The sequence below is a fragment of the Pundamilia nyererei genome, unplaced genomic scaffold (assembly GCF_000239375.1).
Source record: "Pundamilia nyererei isolate P.nyererei 1_Seehausen unplaced genomic scaffold, PunNye1.0 scaffold00098, whole genome shotgun sequence".
NCBI classification, from domain to species: domain Eukaryota; kingdom Metazoa; phylum Chordata; class Actinopteri; order Cichliformes; family Cichlidae; genus Pundamilia; species Pundamilia nyererei.
In genome coordinates this window covers 2,066,588-2,090,299 of record NW_005187499.1, presented here as the reverse complement: position 1 = coordinate 2,090,299, position 23,712 = coordinate 2,066,588, and the positions used below count along the sequence as shown (strand labels likewise).

The 23,712-nt window shown below is 38.2% G+C and overlaps 3 protein-coding genes across 4 annotated transcripts in view; all 3 read left to right on the top strand.

The window, feature by feature from the left end:
• Positions 1 to 458: 458 nt before the first annotated feature.
• Positions 459 to 4,605, top strand: LOC102205080 (cAMP-dependent protein kinase inhibitor alpha-like). Of its 2 annotated transcripts, none has more exons than XM_005740263.1 (3): positions 459 to 801; positions 1,221 to 1,411; positions 2,755 to 4,605. In XM_005740263.1, the coding sequence occupies exons 2-3, from the start codon at positions 1,249 to 1,251 to the stop codon at positions 2,826 to 2,828; spliced, it is 237 nt and encodes a 78-aa protein (XP_005740320.1). In that variant the 5' UTR covers positions 459 to 801; positions 1,221 to 1,248; the 3' UTR covers positions 2,829 to 4,605. The 2 variants fall into 2 exon arrangements, with proteins under 2 accessions (XP_005740320.1, XP_005740321.1); XM_005740264.1 differs by lacking the exon at positions 459 to 801 and adding an exon at positions 812 to 1,013.
• A 1,411-nt stretch (positions 4,606 to 6,016) lies between these two features.
• lyn (LYN proto-oncogene, Src family tyrosine kinase) lies at positions 6,017 to 21,328 on the top strand. Its single transcript, XM_005740265.1, has 13 exons — positions 6,017 to 6,191; positions 9,777 to 9,913; positions 10,345 to 10,387; positions 11,139 to 11,244; positions 12,532 to 12,630; positions 12,746 to 12,849; positions 13,002 to 13,151; positions 13,810 to 13,962; positions 16,718 to 16,900; positions 17,042 to 17,118; positions 17,415 to 17,568; positions 19,229 to 19,360; positions 20,205 to 21,328. Exons 2-13 carry the CDS (start codon positions 9,782 to 9,784, stop codon positions 20,405 to 20,407), a joined length of 1,536 nt encoding a protein of 511 aa, XP_005740322.1. The 5' UTR covers positions 6,017 to 6,191; positions 9,777 to 9,781; the 3' UTR covers positions 20,408 to 21,328.
• A 297-nt stretch (positions 21,329 to 21,625) lies between these two features.
• The window catches only part of urod (uroporphyrinogen decarboxylase), a 12,994-nt gene continuing 10,907 nt past the window's right edge, over positions 21,626 to 23,712 (top strand). The window contains 3 exon segments of the mRNA XM_005740266.1: positions 21,626 to 21,827; positions 23,103 to 23,215; positions 23,467 to 23,546. Coding sequence (XP_005740323.1) covers positions 21,802 to 21,827; positions 23,103 to 23,215; positions 23,467 to 23,546 — 219 coding nt within the window. The 5' untranslated portion in view covers positions 21,626 to 21,801.

Here is a 23,712-nt window from a genome sequence, read left to right as displayed (position 1 = left end):
GCTAACTTTTTTTTTCAATAAATAATTAATTATTTCCATGAATCAATTAATCTTCTTTTTTTTTTGTCCATAAAGTCTCAGAAAATATTGTCATTTTTATCTCGGATATGTAAAAGCCTTTCACAACAAAAAGCTTGAGGCATTCAATGTTGCATGATAAACGAAAGTCATTTCATAAATGTTATTCTTCTTTTTTTTTATTAAGAATAAAAAATAAAATAATAATTTAAATAACAATAAAAAAATTATAAAGAACTAACACTGAATAAATTTCGAATGAACCTACATTATAGTGTGTTTATTTTCTATGTTAAATAATGGATATATTTGAGTTTAGTGTTTTGGTTGTCATTTTTACGAGGTGACGTGAAACACATCATAAGCATCGGTGCTGCTCAGAGCTCTCTCCTCTCATCCTTTTGTGCCCGCTGTCCAATGAGCGATCAGATACGGATTGCCGTCTGCTCATTGGTCGCGAAGGAGGAAGATGCGGCGGCCATGGAGAATAGATTAAGGACTTTTCAAACCGTCCTGCTGGTGTGATTGATATTCGGTGATTTCAAGCCCGGGCACATCGCGCTATGTAGCGTAATCTCACTGTGTTGGTACCGAAGTCTCGTTGCTTGGCTTCGGTGGTTTTTTGGCCACATATACTTGTAGTTTATTCCTTTGGTTTTGTGTTGTTTGTTCTGTTTGGTCGTTTGATATGATGTCGGGCCCGTTGTGCTGCTTTGAGTGAAGTCCCTCCCTCCCTACACAATGTAGCGCCGAGTTCTTCCAACAGATACGTCATCACTGAAGGTAAGGAAATACTGAGAACCGGACTTAAACGGAACGAAATCCTGTCACGTGTTTTTGTGGTAGACGGACTTCACCTGGTTCTTGACTTGAGGACTTGAAGGCCTGCTTTATGGCCGGATTACCAAAGGACCGAATAGCTGTGCAAATGAATGACACGCAGGATTGTTCAGGCTTAAGACAGAGAACACTGACACACGTGCCTCCCTGCGCAGGTACAGATATTTAATGGTTGAATTGACTTATTAAAACAACACATGGTATCCTTATTGCCTCTTTTCGTGTCGTTTGTAAAGTAGCACTATCATAATATCACAAGACCTTTCAAGCAACCCTGCATTACACAATGAGTTGCAAAAGTACACACTGTGGTGTGTGTGGGTGAACCACTGAGAGTAAATGTACAGCTGCTCTTCTTGTAGGTGTTGCTGTGTGAACAATGCGTGAGCGATGTCTGATGTTGAGGCCACATACGCAGACTTCATCGCTTCTGGCAGGACGGGCCGGAGGAACGCCCTGCATGACATCCTGCAGAGTCCCACCGACCCTGAGGGAAGAGAGATGCCCCTCACCCTGTCTCTGTCCCAGCTGCACATCAACGCAGGAGGAGGAGGTAATACGCTACACTGATTTGTTTTGGGGTGTACCACCCCTGGGATCGGAATCAGAATTTAACTGTCTGGTCGCACAAAATCCTGTACATAAATTCCACTCTGTTTTATTTATATAGGGCCAAATTACAACAAGGTAAAGATGCTACTGTACTACTACTGTAATCAAACAATCCTCTGTGAGCAAACACTTGGCGACAGTGAGAAGAAAGAAGTTCTTTTAAACAGGAAGAGACCTGGCAGAATCAGGTTCAGGGAGGAGAAGCCATCTACCATCTACGCAGGAGTTTGAGATGGTTATCAGAATGATTTTTATTTGGCCTAGTTTGTGCACATAAACAAGGAATTTGACTCTGGTTCACTTTAGTCTCTGTATCCAAAAAAGTTTTTAAATAGGCAATAGATAAATAGGCATATATCTATATATACAAGGACAACATACATATGAGGACATGATTAAAAAAAGTAAGGAAAATAGAAGTTACAGAACATCTTAAGAACTTATACAAACTATAACAAATTTAACACCTTTCAATTTCAACGGAAAGCTGAAAAGTAATGCTGCCTTAACACATCTAAAGCCATGCACCATCCCGAGGAAGTCCAGAGGATCTGAAAAGGTAATGCTTAGTCTTCACTGTGAAAATGAGAGCCAAACTTCTGAGGTGGTCTGTACCAAATAGCAAACCATAATAGTGATCAGATAAATGCTTCAAAAGGATACAACAACACACACAGTGAGGAGGTCCAGTCTAAGGACTCAGAGCAGTGGACGTGTCCTAGCAGGCAGCGATCAGCTGCAGCTGCCTGTGTTGGGGCACAATGCCCCTAACTCAGTTATGCAGGTGGATGAGTTATAAAATATGGGAAAACTACACATGGAGATCAAAGCCATCTTTGAGTGTACTCACTTTTAGAGTCAACCTCATCTAGTGCCACCTGGAGGAACTGCAGTTTTTGCCACTCCCTTGTTGGCTTCATTTTTCAGCTCTGGAGGGTGCTCCTTGCACCGACCTACACTAAAAACTTTAAAATCATTATTTTTGTACTTTAACTAACCCAAACAAAGGTAGAAATGAGCCCTGCTATACTTCCTACCACCAGGAGAAGTAATTATCTTTTGGTTATATAAAGAGGGCGAGGACAAATGAAGTGGTTGTTCCAGTTGAAGAACACATCTAGCAGAAGAGATAAGTTAGTGCAAACAGTGGATGTTATGGTGTATTTTACTCTTTTTTTTTTCTTTTTTTTTTAAAAGCAATAATTACACAGCTGATAGCATCCAGAAAGTTTTTAATGTGGTGTTCTAACCTGCTTTCTTTTTTTTTCTTTCTTTTTTTTGTAGATGGAGACGACATTGAGGACAGCCAGAGCTCCTCCTCTTCGGCTCAGAGGGAGGCGGAGCAGAGGAACAGCTAACCTGCAGCACACTCCAGCCCGCAGACAGAGATTTGCAGGATGGAGTGAGGCTCCCACCATGATGAACCTGTTTGTCCAAAGTGGGCTGGTGGCTGGAGGGTAGTACCGTCACTGCTGATATGCCTTCAAGCAGGGCACAGTCTTCCAAATTCAACTCGAGAAGTGCTGTAATGTGAACACCCAGTGTGGCTCTGCTGTGCACTAGAATAACAGATTGATTGCAGGGTGCTTTTCAGAATCGGGGGTAAGCAGAGAGGCCAATTTGTAGCTCTTGTAAAGCTAATTTTATTTTCAGTCTTAGTTACTAAACAATATAGGTTGGGGGACTGAAATACAGGAAGAAAATAGACGTGGCTCCTTTGTGAGTTTTATAGTAGTTGAAGCAATTTGTAAGACCACTGACATGTGCTGAAGTAATGGCTCACAGTGGGAGTAGCATGTCTGTAGAAGTAGTGGTGCTGATAGATTGTACTGCCAGTTAATGGCTTTATGCTAACGCTAAGTTGATAATATTGCAGAGGAAAATGGATTGGGCTGAAGTAAACCTGAGAGGACAATGCTGCGGTTTGACTTCTTGTTTATATGCTGAAGGGTGTGTTCACTGTTCTGTACTGTAGAAAGCAGCAGGATGCAACAGAGCAGTAGCCTTGTGGTCTGTTGACACCAATATTACTTAATATTGCACTTTCACTCAGTTTAAATGTCAGTCGCTCAGTGATTAAAGATTGATGATATACATGTTTAAAAAAAATGTTTATACTTAAAGGGGTTTTTTTTTGTTTTTTTTAACAATTTCATTATCACGACCTGTGAGGAATGGTTTGACATTTTTGTAAATGCATTTCTTCACTTAATGAAATGATAAAATGTCTATGTGCTATATATAATGCATGTAGCTAGAGTTTGTCTTAATAGCCACCAGGGGGCAATAGATGTGGTTGCAAGATCTCAATCTGATGTCTCTGTGCTGTGTTTTATGTACATCATAATAATATTGTTGGTCCAGGATTAACATAGGAACTGAGCATTCAGTTAGCACTTGCTAAGAAGCTAGTGAATGCTGTTAAAAACTGTCACTAGTAAACCACGAGTCATTTGGCTAACAGCAAACCTAACTTGATAATACAGTTATTATTATTATTATTTAATATATGGTATTAAATAATAAGTAAAGCACTTGAAATTTTTACCATTTGATCCAAAAGTTGTTTTTTTCTTGACATTGTAAAGCTATGACATCACAAGAACATGACTGGTCAGTTGCAATGTTGATCCCAGATGATGCAGGAACAACACCGACACGAAGTTATGACATACCCCTGTTCCAAGACGATTTCTAGTCCTATTGAGGTCTTTAGTGGAAAATGACCCCCAGACATGGCCTCTAAAAACTTTCCTGCTGTGTTTATGGGCTCAGCCCCTCATATCAGGTCATACCAGATAAAACACTGAGTCAGTTTTGTAAATTATGGTCATTTTAAGTCTCGGAAGGATTATTAGGATCTACTCATTGACTAATAACTCGTTAACCACTGAGTGTTTGCTTTCACACTGACATCCAATCCTCTCTCTTAACCTCCAGTTTCAAAAGACCAAGACAATGATGACAGAAATGCTTAAAGTAGGAATTCAGACACATATGGGTGATGTTGTCTGGTCTATGGTTAGCGCTGAGGTGGCCTGCAGATGGACATATTGGCTAATATGAAGTAAACAAATGAATTAGATAACAGAAACGTCCTTACAGGTTACAATTAAAAGATTAGCATAAAAAAAATTCACCCAAATCTTACATTTTGCTAATTGTCAGATATGCACACAGGTCACTGATAAAACCTGTTGCATTTGAATCATGTTAAAATAGTATAATGTAATATCATATATGGCATTGATGAGCTGTTTTGTCACATAATGTTGCTTGGATCAGAGCTGTTGGCTTCACATTATAATACACTGGCCCCACATTACCTTCACTTTTTAGCGTGCAGGGGGATGAGAGGTGACGTGACCTCCAGGGAGTGCGTAACCAACTCTATGAGATAATTAAGGATTCTAAAAATCATAAATCTTGCAACACTACTCTAGTGTACCAGTGAGCTGCAAATTAGCATAATAAGCACTCTTTATACTTGACAGCTAAGCTAATTATCTGCAGGCTCCAGCTACATTGTTAAGAGATTGATCTTGTCATCTGTCATCAGTTCACTAAGAAAGTGCATTGCCCAAAATGTCAAACTGTTCCTTAAATGTAGATATGCAATACACCGTGGAGCTTCCAGGATTTATAACATTGTTTGTTTGTTTGTTTTCTGACACTGAGCCTGAGCTATGTTCCTGCTACTGTGTGTAATAGCTAGCTGATGTTATCATCTGTACAGACCACCACGCATGCACAAAACTCTGTGTTGTCATTTTCTTCACCATTTTTGCGAACTATAACCTTCCTGTAATCCTCCAGCTTGACAGTAAGTCAATCATACTGAAGATAATGTAGCTATAAATGTTTATTTTGTAATCCTCACTCAATCAGGTGTTTAGATTGTAAACTGCCATGTAACTGTTTCGGGGCTCACTCTGGTTTCAAAGTAGACTGTGTAAATGCAGCTGTTCAGCATGTTGGATTTTGGCAGGTGCATGATTCTGTGAAATTTGTAGCTGTTTGTCTGAATGTGCATAACCGTATTTTCTACTCTCCGTGTCAAACAAAGTGAAATAAACTGGACAAGAGGGAAAATGCAAGTCTTCTGTGCTGCTGTACGCCTGCGGTTTGACCAGCAGGTAGCACTGTGGGAGAATTTATGAAACGTGCATTAGACTTCAACTGTGAACAACTAATGTATATATATATGTGTATAGAATGACTTATTTAATTATTGTTTTTTCTAAAAAGGACATGAGAGGAATTTAAAAAAAATATTTTTTAAGAGGATTACATTAAATTAAAGGGATTCTATGACACACTGGAAAATTCTCCTCCGCTTCAGGTTAAACGTATAGTATTTCCATATGTGTAGCACTGAAAGGCCATCTGTCTGCTGTGTCTTTCAGTCTCTTTCACTCTGTGTGTGTGTGTGTGTGTGTGTGTGTGTGTGTGTGTGCAGTGCTGATTATGCAAATAATCATTAGACAATTGTACCAGGAAGTTTCACTAAGAAAGAAAAATCCCCAACCAGTTCCTCATTCACTCATTGGTATAACAGTCCAGGTCGGCCAGCTGACCCACTTGTCAAACCACCTCAACACCAACGCACTGCATGTGTCACCCACTTCCATGTCAAGCACAGAGAGGACGTAGCTGAGGAGTGAAACGGTTCTACATTTTGGATTAACCGTTTTCTTAACCAAGGATACAGACTGAGACAGGTAAGCTGTAATGTCCAAGTGACATCAGGCAGACGCATGTTTGGTTTACACAGACGCATTAGGAGAGGTAAAAGTGTATAACTTTTTTTTATTAGTAGGAAAAAAGTAAATGTAAGAAGTTTTATTAAATAGATTTTTTTTTGTTCTGTGTTTTTGTGGACGCTTTATTCATTAAGCACAATCATAACTCACATTAAGTATAATTAGTTTAAGGAAAATTCTCTACAGTGCAACATGTTTAAAATCAGTGCTTTATTTTCTATTATAAAAGTTTTATTCCTATGGTTTCATGTATGGTATAGCGATGGATTAAACATTAAAATTCACTGCATTTATTGACGTATCCAGACTTTTCCTCAGTCTATTGCAAAAGGAGGAAGTGTGTGTCTGTGTGTGTGTGTGTGTCATAGTCCAATATATCATGCGTGTGTGCCCTTAAGCCTTTCAGACCCCTAGTTTCCGGCTGTTTGCTGACAAGTTAAAAATATAACAGAGGCACTGAACCAACAAAGTGCAAAACAAGCCTGTGCAAACCTGCCAAACCGCTGGCTAATGCATTCACTGACCTTTTTCTACCAAGAAAAATATGGTTTTACCATTTTCTTTACATTTACTCCCTGCCATCTCAGTTCACAAATGTGTTGTAGGTTGGTTTTCAGGTGTGCTTGTCTTGTATTTGCATTAGGTTAATGGTGTGTCCCCCCCCTACTCAAATAACTCAATTCAGGCCAGCTAGGTCCAGCAACTTTATTCAGCACTCAGTCTTTCCACATGAATATAAGATATTAACTATTTTTAACGTTATATGGTAGGATAGCTGTGCTTTGCTATCACCGGCAGCCTAGAAGCAACAGAAGTAAATGCTTTTGGCATGCAGAATGCAAGGTTTTGGTGTTGGTAAAGAAAAACTTTGGTATCAGATCAAATATTTCCAGATGAACCCTATTGTTGGGATTTGTCATATTTTCTTCCCTAAAATGTACTACCTTACTATTACTGATAATAATGTTATCAAGTCAAAATTTCATTTAAGCTGTTTGGCTTGGTCAAAAACCTAATATGCCTCAATATAATAACCTAATAATATTTCTGCCAGCCTAAGCAGTGCTTTCTCCAATTAGCATACGTACATTAGCATTAGCAAAATCAACATGTTAGCGCCAGTATGAAGAGCATGTTAGCTAGCACTAAAAAAACAAAAAACAAACAAAAAAAAACCAAAACAACCCACGCTAATTCATTTTTTGTGGGGGTTTTCTTTCTTGTTTTGTCCTGTTTTATTTTCTGACTTCCCTAACACAATTCATCAAAGAATATCTCATCTCCTTAGAACTTCTGTTCTAGCTTTTTAAAAATTTTAAAAGGCTATTTGCTGACCTACAGGACTAGTTGAACATGTTCCCCTTTTCTCTGCAGTTCAGCTGTGCACTTTAGTTTCCTGGAGAAGGACAGAAGCTTTTTATTTATTTATTTTTCCGTTGTACTTTGAATAACAGATGTTAAAAACCAACGTGCACTTCTGCTCTACAGCAACATGTTTTGTTCTTTTTTTCCCCTTTTTTTTCCCTGTAGGGAAGCACTCAAAGTTTATTTGACCTGGTTTAATTTTAGTGCTTTATATGTTTGTGCTTTTAAGCCATATTGCTTGACAATCTAAGTATAAATGGTTTTAAAGGTGGTGTTTCTCACGCTCATAGGAAGTTTAGTTTTAATTTAGACAGTTACTCATATATAAAAATCCTTTTTATGTTCACACATTACCTTTGTAAAATATTTTCATTGTTAAACTCAAGGTACAAATATCACTTTGTTTGTCCTTAAAACTACAATATAGGAGATACATACTTTTAATGTTTTTGACTTTTATACATTTTAAAACTTATAACACCTCTCTCTCATAAAAACCAACATCACCAGTTAAAAAGATGTTGTTTTTTCTTTGCGACTTTGTCATCTTTGTGGGCATGTGGTCAGTATGTGTGCATGTAGAAAGCAAGTGCACATTGGTGGCGGTGGGCTTCATGCTGGTTAGCTACCCACACAAAAGTCAAAAGAAGAAAAAATAATGCAGCAAACTGCAGCAATACATGTTTGATTTCCCTGAACAGAAACCACCATTGGATAAATTGCAGCCATGTCAGAATACAGGGAAGCAGCAGTGACATTGTGACATATTTTTTTCTAAAGAACTACTTTGAGACATTCACATTTTTATTGAATTTTCGTTGAGTTACAGCAGTAACTCAACAAAGTTACTCAACTCAACAAACGTAGAACTTTTCACCTGAAATATTAGAGTTTGTGTAAGAAGTGCCATGGCTAATGACATTTAGACTACTGGAAACATTGGTTACCATGGTGTTGCTGAAAGTTAGATTAAAAGACTGTTACCAGTTGTAATCTTGTTAAATATATAGCTGAATCCAGCAAGTCATTAGTCTAGCTTAGCATAAGCTTTAATGGTGAATAATGGCTCTGCCAGAAGCTTGAAGGTGGCATTCAAAGCTCACAAATGAAGATATGCATTTTGGACCTATATGTATTTTAAACCCACCCAGGTCTGATATAAATGATACAAAGCGTGTGCTCAGTCCACAACCTGTGCATGTAAAACCTCATCAGGTCTTGTAAGACGCTAATGCTATGGATATAGAGGCAGAAGTAGCAGAATGTCTCATTCAAGTCTATTTTGGCTACACTGCATCATCAAATCCTCCCTGTTCTGCTTCTCGTTTTTACTGAAAGCTCTTTTCCTGAAAGTGGCAAAGACAGCAGCAGCTTACTTGGTCACTGAAACATCCCTAAAAACAGAGCAAGAAATTAAAACGCATTGTAGACAGAACAGTCTGTGTTTTGAGCAAAATGGTGGAAAAAAACACCCATCGTACTGGACATACTTCCCCATATAAATATGATAAAAGTTGGGTTTTTTGTTTACACCTTTTGATGTATGATTGAAAGAGTATTACTCAGCAATGCCTTTGCACCCCTATTATGTTAACAATCCAGTTAGAGGTCGACATCATTATTTTTATATATCTGGTGCTAAGTGGTGCTGCACCTTTCCTGTGACATTCCCATAAGATGTAAATCAGAGTGCAGTATAAAAGTCAGTACAGTCAGTGGTGTGGTGCGGCTGCGAGGGAGGCAGCTGGACAGCATGAGCAATCACGCCACATTCACTTATAGGTCCTGATGTGGTTGGTGTTAGTGTGTTTGACTGCAAACTGCAAAGCTGCAGCCACGTGCAAGGACAGCAACGGTGATAATAAAGATGCTGAAAAGCATGGAACCGATGACAGGTCTGCCGTGGAGTTATTACAGTTACATTTGCACATGTGCAGCAGTTTGTTTTTGTGAAACAACTTATTATTCTCACTTCTTGTTATCTTCCCCTTTATGTTGAACTTATAAATAACACTGGAAACATGACACCAGTTTGGATCTTTATTTTCACATGTAAGAACTGAAGAGTCACAGGTGTCTGCTGCCACACTTTATACGCATTGTGTTTTTTCAGCAGGTGTAAATGGTATATTTGTAACAGCTTTTTTCAATCTTTCTTTTTCTCACTTCCTTGTGCAGACAGAATGGGCTGCATGAAATCCACGCTAAATCAAGGTCTGAGCGGAGGTGTGGACCAAAAAATGGGTCAACATGCTGTCCATTCTGAACAGTCACGCTATGTTAGAGACCCCACCTTTAATCCAAAAGTCAACACGGTAAGTAGTAAGACTTGGGTGGACCTTACACTCAAATCTCAAGTGTGGTTGAGTGTTAACAGCAACAAAATCGTTAGATAACAAAAAGTCAAATCATAAATGGAAAGCATGCTATTGTTTTCATTCAATCAAAAATTGACTTATAATCGTCATTTGGTTTTTTCGTCATTATTGTATTGTATGAAGAACAGAATGATTCAGTTTTCTTTACATATTGCATCAAAGATATGACCTTTCTTTTTGTTTTTGAAAAAAGTTGCTCAATATTTCCTGCCTAATAGAATTTCCCATTTGCAAAAGATGACATCTATTACAAGGAAATGACAAAAGTCTGTGCAAAAATCTCTATGTAAATAATGTCTGCCTTAAAATAATGGAAGTAATAATGATAGAATGACACTGTGTAACTTTAATATTGTTTCCTTTTGCAGAATAACTCATTGTTACCGGGTCAGGTGTTCCAAAAAATGGAGGGTACGACCCTTTCTTCCTTGTTTTTTGTTTATTTATCTGCTGTCTGTTCATTGTTTCGTACTACTATACCGTACTTCTGGTAACACCTGTATGTGGTAGCTTCTAAGGTAATAGGGAATTCACTCACCTCAAAGTATGTATAGTGAAACAGTTAGGCCCCAGAAGTCCTCATAGTCATGAAAGACAAAATCTTCATCTTCTTTTGTTAGTTTTTTAACTTTGACTTATTTTGAGATTTCACCGGCAAATTTTGACTGATTCAAGGTTTATTTACTAATTTAGCAAATTCACTAAGAAAATTATTCTAAAGCTAAACTTTAGAATAAATAAACCAGTCAAATATATGAGTATAGGTTAAAATAGAAAGTAATCTTAGTTATGATAGTTTTTATTTAGAAAAGAGATCCTTATAGGAAGGCTAGTCACTACATTTGACCATGTAATTTTCCGCATTATATTAAAACTCTTTTATCTTAGCAATGTACACAAAGGCGTTTAAGTACATCCAACGAAGTTGCAATTTAAACATAAAATTATCATTAGTCATTACTGATTGAGACTACAGCTACTTATAAGTAGGTTGAGTAAACTGATAAGCTAGGTGCATGCCCTATAATTGCTTCTGTCTGACGTTTCTGTACATGTTGTCCCCCGTGTCTTTACATAGTTTAAAAATAGAACAACCTTTGTATTGATCTATGAGCCTATTTGCATGTGTTAAATGATGACAATTTTCTCTTTCCTATTTCAGAACAAAAGGGGGTGGGTAAAATAGTGGTTGCCCTTTTCCCATATGAAGCTGTACATCCCGATGACTTAGGATTCAAGAAGGGAGAAAAGATGAAAATTCTAGAAGAGTGAGTGTCTGGTATTTATGGTACACTGATTCATTCTCAGAAAATGTGTCATCATTTCTACAAATGGCAAGAATCACTTCCACTGTTATATATAGCCCCCCAGTTTTAGATAGACAAACTGACATCCTTTTACATATAAAGATTATTTTTTACTATTTGAATAAAAATTCTTTGTAGTCTGGATTTTTAATCAGGGGCTAGAAAGTGAGAGCGTATTTCTCCCATATTGGCTTCTCTTCATTGGCTCTCTGTTTAATGCCGATCTAAAATTCTTCTCCTCACATTGAAAGTGCTGGACGATCAGGTCCTGTCTTATGTTAAAGACCTCATCGTACCACATCATCCCAGTAAAGCACTTTATTGTGGTTCTTAGAATATTTAAAAGCCTTCAGCTTTCAGGCCCCCTGTCTCCCTGTCCTCTCCCACAGTCAGTCAGATGGCTTCTCTCTTCACTAACTCAAAAAATTCAAAGCAAAAAATCCCCAAATTTAGTTTTATTCTTTTTAATCATGGCCTGGTTCCTTCCTTCTCTATATTTTGTTTCATCTGTCCAAATTTTGTTTAGCTTTTGTGCCAAGCTTAATCTATCCCACCAGTGACACTCCCTGAGTGTTCTGAACCCTCTATATTTTCATTTAGAAAGCCATTTCTCAATTGCAGACTATGGCAGTTATACAAATATCCTCACTGCGTGTTCTTCTTGACTTGGTTGTGAAGCTATTTTTCTCAACCATGGGAACAATCTTTTCAGCATGCGCTTAATTTGGGATTTAGCCATTGCTAAAGTTTTGTGCCATCTCTCGGATAGGCTTATTATGTTTTTTCAGACTAATGATGGTCTCCTTCACTTGCAAAGACATCTCTTTTGGCTTCATAGTTGAAATTACAGTGACAAAATATAAAAGTTTAACTTGGTGAATCAATTTCAGGTATTATGTCTTCTTCCTCTGTGATGTCCAGTAACTTTTGAGCCTCTGAAAATGAGGCTGAGGATGTATGAAAATGACTGTAAACTAAACAGTTAATGCAAAATTTTTGTTATAAAAATATCATATAAGTTTTATAAAAGATTTCTGCAATGTGTGAATGTATTTTAGGCTAAATTACTTGCCCATGAGACAAAATAGCATTTCAGTTCAGAAATAATATTTCTCTGAATATAGGAATTACACTAAGTTAAACGATGGAATTTAATTTTAAAAAATCATCTTTCAAGACCTTTTCAGAACATCTCTGTCAATGCAAATGATTGTTCTAAAATGTATATGTATATTTATGAACTGACAGGCATGGTGAGTGGTGGAAAGCGAAGTCTCTGGTAAACGACAAAGAGGGATTCATCCCGTCCAACTATGTGGCCCAAGCTGACACCATGGAGACAGAGGAGTATGTACTTGTTTCCTAATATTACTTCATGTTATTCAGATTACATTATTCATTTTTGCATTCAGCATCAACGTTATGTATGTTACCAATTTTTTTTTTTTTTTTTTCCGTGCAGTTGGTTTTTCAAGGACATCACAAGGAAGGATGCAGAGAGGCAGCTGCTGGCACCAGCGAACAAGCCAGGCGCTTATCTAATCAGAGAAAGTGAAACATCAAAAGGTATGGCTACCATGGTAGCTCTGAGATACCGACATACATTCAGCAGCATTCTCCACTTTGGACACGTGGAGTTGTGACATTGTGTGTGCTTGATTTGAATGATCATGAATCACCAGTCACTCTTTTTTTTTTTCTTCATGATTTTTCCACAGGGAGCTACTCGTTGTCCATCAGAGATGTGGACACCCAGGGAACAGACTCAGTGAAACATTACAAGATCAGGATGCTGGATAATGGCGGCTGCTACATCTCTCCTAAAATCTCCTTTCGGGATATTAGCAGCATGATTAAACACTATCACAGTGAGTACAGTGCAGCCAAAAGTCTGTTTTCACACTAAAATGTTGTATCTGTGAAATATTATTTTATATGGGAAAGATTAATTTCTACTGCAAATCCATTTACAGTACTGACTATTTATTACTGCAAATAAAAATAAAGTAATAATAATGTAAATTAAGCAACCTAATAATGCTATAAATGTAAAAAAAAACTGTAAATAAAAAATAATCTATTATTAAAAGTAATACTGAATACTGTAGAGGAAAAACAGCAACACTGTAGCCACTTTTACAGTAACTTCCTTAACAACCTTTTCACGGGGTAGCGTGCTCATACCTCTTCTAATAAATCTCATATATTCTGTTTGTCCACATAAACAAGTTTTAGAAACATACAAGCTGTGGCCTTATGTAGAATTATGCTTTGTATGTAAATGACTGTATGATTTCTCTGGGTGCTTCCTTTTTGCCTAATAATGTGAAACAAGTGACAAAAAGAGCCAGCTTTGCTCCCTCCACCTGCTTCCTATGTTTGCGCAAAGCAAAGCTTGTTGGTTTCCAGCTTTTGCTCCACACTTGCTGATCAGAGAACAATGTTGATCTTCTCATTACAAAAAGATTACACATGCTATGTTATTGATTAGGAAGACTGAGCACTGTCTGTGTGTGTGCCTTCCAGACAAACCGGATGGCCTGTGCCGTAAACTTGAGCGTCCTTGTGCAAAACCCAAAGCTCAGAAACCTTGGGATAAGGATGCCTGGGAGATATCCAAAGACTCTATTAAGATGGTGAAGAAACTTGGAGCGGGCCAGTTTGGAGAAGTCTGGATGGGTGAGTAGAAATGACTTTTATGTCCAAGAGTTGACAAGGGAAGTAATTGCCAAAGAAAGGGAATGCACAATGATTTTTACCACTCTAGCCCTTCAAATAAAGACCACAACGAGGTTGTTATGTGATGGCTGTGTGCAGGCAGGAAAAGGACCCAAAGTGCAGACTCCAGAGACAAACGTAAACAGCTTTAATGCTGAACTCAAACAGAACAAAAGTAAGAATCCAAATAACTTACACGGGCAGACAAAACACACAGCTAGATAAGGGTAGATCACAACAATGACAAACTGAAACACAGGGCTTAAATACATAGAGGGAGCAATCAGGGAATGGACAACAGGAGGGAAACACAGCTGGGGCAAATCAGAACTGACGAGACAAGGAAGCGTAAACTGAACACACTGAGATAAGACAGAGACCTTCAAAGTAAAACAGGAAACACATAACACAGACTGAATAAAGACACAGACTCACATGCAGGCACTACAGAGGGAACAGAGACGTGGGATCAGGGCAGACACAGACACTGACTGGACACGGGGATATAGCGGACAGGGGAGACAGCAACTAAGGATTACACAAAGACAAACCATAAGACATGACTCTAACAAAAACCCAAAGGCTAGAAATTATAAATAATATAATAAACTCAAAAACCCTGGGTCAACGACCCAGGCATCCTAACAGTGGTCCCTTTAAGATACACGAGAGTATTGTTTCACAAAGAGCACAGGAGGTAGGGCACGTGGCCTTTTATCACTGGTAAATTATTACCTCATGAATTCTATGACATTCCCAGCGTTATTTCCGAGAAGGCAGCCGGCCTGTAAGTGGCAGCTAACATGGATTTGGCACTTGACAAGAGAAAATCAAGGACTGGGAGACAGCAGATAAGTAACAAGGGAGCATATCTTTTTATGAGCTCCTTTATGAAGGAACAAGATTTCTAATTCCCTTCTATCATTTACAGTAAACACAGACGCAGGGAAGTGAGCGGTACAAGGAAGTTCCATTTCCCTCTAATTAAAACAAAAATGACTTCCTACTTTTGTTGTCCATGAGGTACAGGACCGTGCTCTGTTGCAAAAAAAACCCAAACCTCGACCGCCTGCATGTCTGCCTCTGCTCAGACCGTCTCATTGATGTGTCGATGAGTGCTGTCGTCTGTGGAGGAAATGTTTGAGTCCGCGGGGTGATTTGCGTGTGAGGTTTCAGAGGAATGATCACAAACAAATAGATGCGTATCATTTGTAAAAAGCGCTACCGCAGAGAAGGTTTTATTGCACAGTTTCATGAACAAACCGAAGCTGACTTTGTTTTACGGCTTTTAAGTGCTTTTTTCAAAGATTTTTTGTTTTTTATGGCTTCTGACTTACACAACTGCTTTTTCACTTCGTTAAATATAAGGGGAAGTGTGTGAGAACAAGTGTGTTGCCATTTGTGCCGTCTCTGTTAGTGGGAAATTATGTGATAGTTACGTCAATACTTCGAGGTATAATTTTAACTTCAACGACGACAACTGTGTCTGACATCACTAACAGCATCTTTACAATTAGATTCAAAAAGCTACACGTGATGAATTTATAGAGGTGTATTCACTGTGGTTTGCACTGAGGTCTGGGATAATAGAATAGAATAGAATAGAATAGAATAGAATAGAATAGCACTTTATTGTCATTGTACATGTACAACAAAATTATGTAAATAAACCCAAAAACAAGCAAGTGCTACCATTACAGAAACTCTGCTGACTAAATTTACCAGTTGGCAGTACATCCATAACTGACTCTGAAACAATAAAACTCTGTGAATTATACACAAAGGGAGTTATAATAAAAGTTCAAACTGGCCACAACTCACCTTACATCTTTGCATTCAAACTGACGTACTGTATGCAGTTTCCACGCTACAATGTGACATTCAATCAACCCATAAATCATATTATTATTATTATTATGTAAGGCAACAACTTTTCCTTTGTTCTTGAACCAAAGTCACAAAAATGAGGTTTTTGTCAGGATCTTATAACTCGAAGGGAACAAAGCTAACACAACCTGACCCAAGGGTGGCCCAAAGGATCTTTAAAATAGCTCTGCCAACAAGTCATGAATAAATAATGAATGCAATGGAATTTGCGCAGCAGTTGCATTATCTAAAGCAGATATGTTACTGCACCTGCCAGGATCTGAATAAAAGTTATGCAACTTTCAATCTGGGTGACAGATAATATTCACACCTACCTGAATTACCAATAACAGGGTGTTTAACGGATGGAAAGGGTGTCATGCCTGACTTCGTAATGACACTGAGTGTTATGAGTAGCAGCAGATTCCAACATTTGTTCCGTGGATTCTTGTTTCTTTTATGCAGTTTTGTGGAATATTCATTTACAGATATGCTGCATTACATCATAACTGAAACCAGCTTAAAATGGAAACAAAAATCCACCTTTACAAACACTGTAACATGCAAACAAATGTGTCCAGTCATGCATCAGTGGTCAGCTTTTGACAACATGGCATATTTTTCTCACCTGTCACTGAACGTTAAACAGTAAACACAGTGTTTTCCTTCCCGTTCTTTCCTTTAATTTGCATTTGTTTGGTGTAGTTGTTTCAGTTTCCTCAAAAATGTTTGTGGAAACGTATTTGTTTCCACAGGGAAACATTGAAAACAGTCCAAAGCCATGTAGCAGAGCATATCATGCTTTAAAGTTCTTCTTTCCCCATGCTTACTCTTCACGTTCTCCACTCAGCATACTACAACAACACAACCAAAGTGGCAGTGAAGACGCTGAAGCCGGGAACCATGACGGTTGAAGCTTTTTTGGATGAAGCCAACATGATGAAGACTCTGCAGCACGACAGGCTGGTGCGGCTCTACGCTGTTGTCACCAAGACAGAACCCATCTACATCATCACTGAATTCATGGCAAACGGTAAATGCCAAAAGTCTTTAGAAAAACTAAACTGGTTATTATGAAATTTTGTGGCCTAATCACAGAGTCGACACTCCAGTATAGGCATAGATGCAGACATGCAAAGCACTGACGCTGTTTTCTGTTCTGTCTCGTCTTTAGGGAGCCTGCTAGACTTTTTAAAGAGCGACACAGGATGCAGACTGCAGCTGCCCAAGCTCATTGATTTCTCTGCACAGGTGATTACACCAATATGCTTCTTTGTGACCTCGCTGCTCACTTGTCTCACTACTGTGAACCCTGCATACTTTCACTTTCAAACATGAGGTTGTTCTGTCCCAGCATCACACTGGCAGTGTCCATCCATCCATCCATCCACATAATCTAATAACAGATTGTTATTATTTGCTTGTAATTGCTTGTAACGGGGGTGATTATTTTTCTTTCACATTTCTTCTGTTTTATGTAGGTTTTGATTGTTTTCCCTTTCACTCTTATGTTTAAGACTACACACCTTCCTCTTGCTCTGTTACAGATAGCAGAGGGCATGGCCTACATTGAGAAGAAGAATTATATTCACAGAGACCTCAGGGCGGCTAATGTCCTGGTGTCTGAGAGCCTGCTTTGTAAAATAGCAGATTTTGGCTTGGCGAGAATCATTGAGGATAACGAGTACTCTGCCAGAGAGGGTAAGTGTGTATGTGTGTATGTATGGGTATGTGTGTTTGCGCATATATGTGTATGTGCGTGTATGTTTGTGTCTATGTGTATGTGTGTGCGTGTGTATGAGAATTTGAACACGTCTCCACTTTTTCTGTGGAAGGGGGCTTTCCCAGCACAAATGAGACACTACCCTGGCTTGATGCTTGTGACATAGTGAAACAAAAAGCCCCTTTTGAGAAGTGGAAGCACCCGCAAAGATTTATGTTGAATCAGACACTTTTGGTTTCATGTACCAGTCGCTCCACTTTTGTCTCACTGGAATCACACCACAGTGACCAATACCTCTGATGCCCCCAAACTACACTACCTCCTTTCACACTCTCACAAGGTTAAAATGAAGCAGGGAGTCCTTTTGGTACAGCCAACATTTCCCCATCATTCGATTAGAAAAAATAAATAAATAAAATGTCAAAAATTAAACATAGTTTTAGAACTATTTTCAGTCAAATTTTGGAAAACTGAATTGTCTTTTCATAAAGTTTATACCTACGCAGTATGGTTTTGATTTCACACCTGTAACATGCCACAAACTGGAGGACAGCGGAGGACCAGAACCGAGCTAGGAGACTGATGTGTGGGGTTAACCACCATTTCCAAAACACTGATCATTTAGTGATTGTGACATTTCAAACATTTGGAATGAACAGGGTTCATGCTCAAATTGTGTACTTCAGCAATAAAGTCTCAGTCTTAGGCGTGGTCAGGGAGGTGACCGAGAACTGGGCTGCTTCTGCAGCTGAGCTTTAGAAATCGTTTTGATAAGCGGAACCGTATGGCAGAGCAGCTAGACAGAAGCCAGAGTGACTTAAAGACAGCCCACACCCTGCCTTTTTTCATACAGTGCATTTCAAGAATTACAAAAGGATGAGATAAAGATTCTGTCGTCAACTGAAACAGAGTGAAGTGTTTAGGCAGCAAAAACAAAAAGTGTGGTAAACAGCAGACATTCTGAAGAAACATCCTGCAGAGTTCAGAAACCTGAGACTTGGATGTCAGTTTGCCATTTAGCACGGTGGTGACCATTTCACTATAGCCAAGACAAGAGTGAAATGGAGTAGAATTTTTGTGGAAAGATGGCATGCTTGTCGTGTGCATTGTATTGGGTGAATCCCTTCTAATATAATGAAGAAAGGATTTACCAAAAGAGTCTGTGCAATGTAATCAATGAAACACTGAGGACGTGGAGTTCTTTTTTTATGAAAGGAGAATCAAGCAACAATGCTAACACTCTATCACCATGTCATCGATGACTGCTTTCATTACTTAACTTTTAACTTATATGGTGGGAATTTTTCAAAAACCTGTTTTGGCCTTTTTAATTGTGGGGGAAAAAAATCATTCATAGTTCATATTTTTCAAATTAAAGTAACTGTGCAGTAAAGTGCACGAGGAAGTGTCTGAATGCTATTTCTCAAGTGACTCATGAAACCTTATGAAACCCATGTGATCACTGGTCTGGACCCAGGATGCTGAAACTATTTGCAATTGACGTTTTGAAATAAATCCAGCTACACAGATATAATCTAAAACCTCATTTACAAAAACAGAACAGGTGATCTTTGGGATTGTGTGAGGGAATAATAGAATTATAATTTCACAGTGTCTGTTTGTGTGTGCATTCCACAGGAGCCAAATTCCCCATCAAGTGGACTGCTCCAGAGGCTATTAACTATGGCACCTTCACCATCAAATCTGACATGTGGTCATTCGGAGTCCTGCTCTATGAGATTATCACCTACGGGAAAATCCCTTACCCAGGTAAATATTAACTGCAGCACTGTTGATAACTGCTTGTGCATTTTAGTTTTTGGTAAATAAATAATGACATGGTGTCATGCTTTGCTGTTCTTCTGCACTTAAGTTTACCTAACTTTAAGACCTGCTGATAACCAGGTTAGTTTTTATTATGTCCTGCCATGTCTTTTTATCATGACTATATAAAATGTAATGCATTGTCATGGATTAAAGGGCCTTGACCTATTAAATTAAAATATTGGGTTCAATAATATGATGGAAATTCTAACAATACAGAGTTCAGATGGAGAACCGTTTGTATTAGGTATGTTTTACAAGTAATATTTATTCATTTATGGTTATTACAGATGACTGAAGCTAAACTAAAAGCTGATACTACTTGTAAAAAAAAGCACTTTAAATAACTAAAAATAATGCAAACTCAGAAAAAAAAAGAAAGCTAATTTAAATCATTGTGCACTTATAAAATGTATTCAGGAAATCATTTAAATTTAGTCCCTTTTTTGAACCCTGTAAACACATAGGCATCACAAGCCAATGTTTATTGAGACTCTGGTATATGTTTGTCGAGACTCAGGTCTCTACATGACTGAGTGAAGTGTTTGTGTTGATATTTTTATTGTATTATACTGGTCTGAACTTCATAAACCTCTCCCCTGACACAGCTAACTGTAACCATAACTTTTATGACCCAGCCTCACTGAGCAGTAAGGCGTTATGCTGAGAAAGACTGCCCTCTGCTGGTGACTTTTGTGTTCTACTTCGGGTTGAGAATGTGACGGCGAGTACAAAAAGGTTCTCATTGGAAGCCTTTCCAGCAGTATTTACACTAATTTGGTGTCTGCAGGCATGACTAAAGGAGAGGTGATGTCCTCAATACAGCGCGGCTACAGGATGCCTCGGCCTGACAACTGTCCCACTGAGCTGTACGATATCATGATGTCCTGTTGGAAGAACAGACCTGAAGACAGGCCTACATTTGACTACCTACAGAGTGTCCTGGATGACTTCTATACCGCCACAGAGGGACAGTACCAGCAACAGCCATAGATGGAAACAAAACTGGAGAGACTTTTGGCACATAATGCAAGCAGCTTGTAAATAGCTTTATGTTTGGACCTACTGGAGATATGTGATTGTATTTTCTATGTTTATATTCATGTATATATGATACATTCTGCAGTAAGCTGTGTGATATATTCACAGTGGACAAAATATAGTTTGCATGTTCCAGAATATAGTTTACTGCAGATTTTCAGGGTGTGTAAATATGAGGTTTTGTGCAGTTAAGCCTCGGTGATCTGGAGGAATTTTACAGAAGTAAAATTGTATCATATTATTTTTATTTTTGACACTGGAGTCTTGTTAATAAGTGTTTCAATAATTAGGGTGTTTGTGAGAGTTACTGAACAAACAGCAGGCATTATACAAAGAATTTGTGAAGCAATGATATGTAGGTTAAGAACACACTTTGCACGCAGTGCAAATTTTAAGTGGTGATATTTTGGGTTTACAAGCGATGGGATGAGTTTCTATGAGTTTTTGAGCATTGATTTTTCATAAATTTTAATTACTTTACAAGAAGAAATGGTAAATGAATATACACATTTTTACTCAGCCATACCACTCTCTTCAAAAAGATTTACATGACGATTATGATTACTCTGCATTTTTATTTTGGCATGAGAACTTACTTCTTCACAAGCTGCTCTTACTAAATTAAAACAACGGTTTTCTTGTTTTTGTTGCTTACTGTTTCAGAGACTTGTTGATGCCCCACTTCATATTGAAGTGCTCTAGCTCTTGCTTGTTTTTTTCTTCATCACATCATCATTTCAAGTAGGCTTTGTTATTAAAAGGAGATTTATGTTTCTTTTTAAAAAAAATAAAGTGCAGTAATTGTTATGCTGTATTGAATGCCTTTGTACAAATGTGAAAAGAGCTTTAATAAATGCAGCAGGTAGCATTGTTTCCTTGGTGACAAATTTGTACACTCTAATGAATTTATAAAATTGGAGATAATTAATATATTCAATTATAATTCAGTTAATTAATTCTATATGTGCTTGTCAAACGTAAGTACTGTACCTCGATAAGTTTTTTTTTTCTTTCCTTAAGTAACACAAAGATGAAAAGAAGGAGAATTACTACTACTACTAATGATGATAATAATGATGATGATACAAACTGTACTGAAGTTTAAGGGAACAAAATGTAGATAACGACTAAATATGGAAAAAGACTATTATTTTGAAGCGTCATCTCGTTTCCTGCTATGGTCACGTGGTTTTTCAAGATGGCCGCGCCCACAGCGCTGTAGCAGCTGATTGTGTCCATGCGAGCGGGGTTTAAATGACAGTTGAGGAGCAGCAGGTTACAACTGACATCCCCGCAGAGAGACAGAGGAGTTTCTGAAAGGCTGTCCCATCCTCAGCACCGCCAACATGAGCAAGCCAGAAAATCTAATCCTGTAAGTACTTCCTTCTTTGTTTCTCGAAACAAACTGCCGCTTGTTACATTGTTACATTTAAGGTTAGCATTTTGGCTGTTTAGCCGTCTAAAAAGTGACCTTATGAAACCCCCCCTTGTCATTGTTATGAAACATTTCTTCCTATTATGGGTCAGTTATAGAAACACAGGCCTCATTCCTTAAAGCTACGTAATCCAATGCCAGAGCGAAGTCGCTTCCTCTTACAAAAAAAAAAACCTCATTCAGAAATCCAGCAGTCTAATAATCTCTTGTTCATATTTAGAGATGAACTTATTTTGCAACATGAATTAGTGCTTTAAGCAAATTCTGTGGATCGTCTGATAAATTCGGCAGAGCTAATAATGTAAAAGTCTTATTAATCTTTTTGGTTTGTTCTATTTAACTAGCTTCAACTCCGAGAAAGCCAGGCGTCATTACAAAACGTATGATGCCTTTTGTATGGCCTGCTTTAACAACGTGCTAACCTTATTTACAATCAATATTGTATGGCTGTAATAATGGTGCTAAAGATACAGAGGGCTGTTAAAAAATAAAAAGAAAGTTTATCCAGGTCATTTTACTTTAAGTCAGTTTACTAAAAGTGAGTGATAGTGTCAGCTGAACACAAAAAAACTCCTACGGTTCTGTCACTCTAATGGGAATAGTTTTTTTATTCTGACATTTTTACATATCGTGTGGAAGCGGAAGCATCTAAATGATCCCATACAGAATCCATGACAAACTCTGATAGTGTGTTTTTATAACCCACACGTTTAATTCTTAAGAGTCTAACAGCAGACTTGCATCTTTTAAAGTTAAGTGTAGCAAGCTAAACATAATTGGCTATCTGTGAAATGTTTTTGTGGTCCGTCTAACAGTTTCATGTCAGAGTCTGAATTAGATTAAGGTTGTGATACATTACTGATCCATCCTAAGCACTCCTGTATTTAACTGTCATTTCTCCTGCTGGGAGAAGATAAGAGAGCAGAGGACGGTTATCTCCCAGAATCGCTCTTTTGGTGAATGCCCTTCAGCTGGATGCCCAGAGTGATTGCAGGGGAAAGGGAAGGGTGGGCCTTTATTTTTAGATAACACAAGTTTGCGGCTGTATTGTAAAGAGGTTATGACACTATCAGCTAAGCTCCATTCCCTCAACTATGTAATATAAATTGAAATTGCCAGTGTGCTTTGGCCATGCCGCAAATATCTTAAAATTCTGTCTAAATTTGTATTATTTTTATTTTTCGATTCTAACATGAAGTGCTTTCTACCCAGCCCCAAAGACTTTCCTCAGCTAAAGAACGACACATTCCTGAGAGCGGCACGAGGAGAGGAAACCGAACATGTCCCAGTCTGGTGTATGAGACAGGCTGGCAGATATCTACCAGGTACAGGCTTCAGATCACTTCTTTCGTCTCTTGTTTCTGACATGAATAGTAGCACTGTACTATCAAATGTGCTACACTGATTACCCTTAATATTCGTGATCATGTTTTCAGGTTTCATATTGTAGTATTTCACTTTCTGCATGACCATAAGCATGAGATTCACATCCCTGATAACCACTAACTCCCTGTTATTGAGTCTTAACGCTGATCTGTAGTGGTTTTTTTTTTTTTTTTTTTACTCTAATCTGCAGAATTCCGTGAGTCCAGAGCAGGGAAGGACTTTTTTGAGACATGTCAGTCACCAGAGGCTTGCTGTGAGCTCACTCTGCAGGTACAGACCTGGATTCAGAGGGGGGAGAAAAAAAAATCTAATTTCACAGTGTTAACATCAAGTCAGCAACACCGTTATGTGGTGTGAGATGATGGAGTGGTTGTTACACCACCCACAGGGTACCAACAAGAATAACTTATCCCAATTTTTTTTTCTCTCCCCCCCC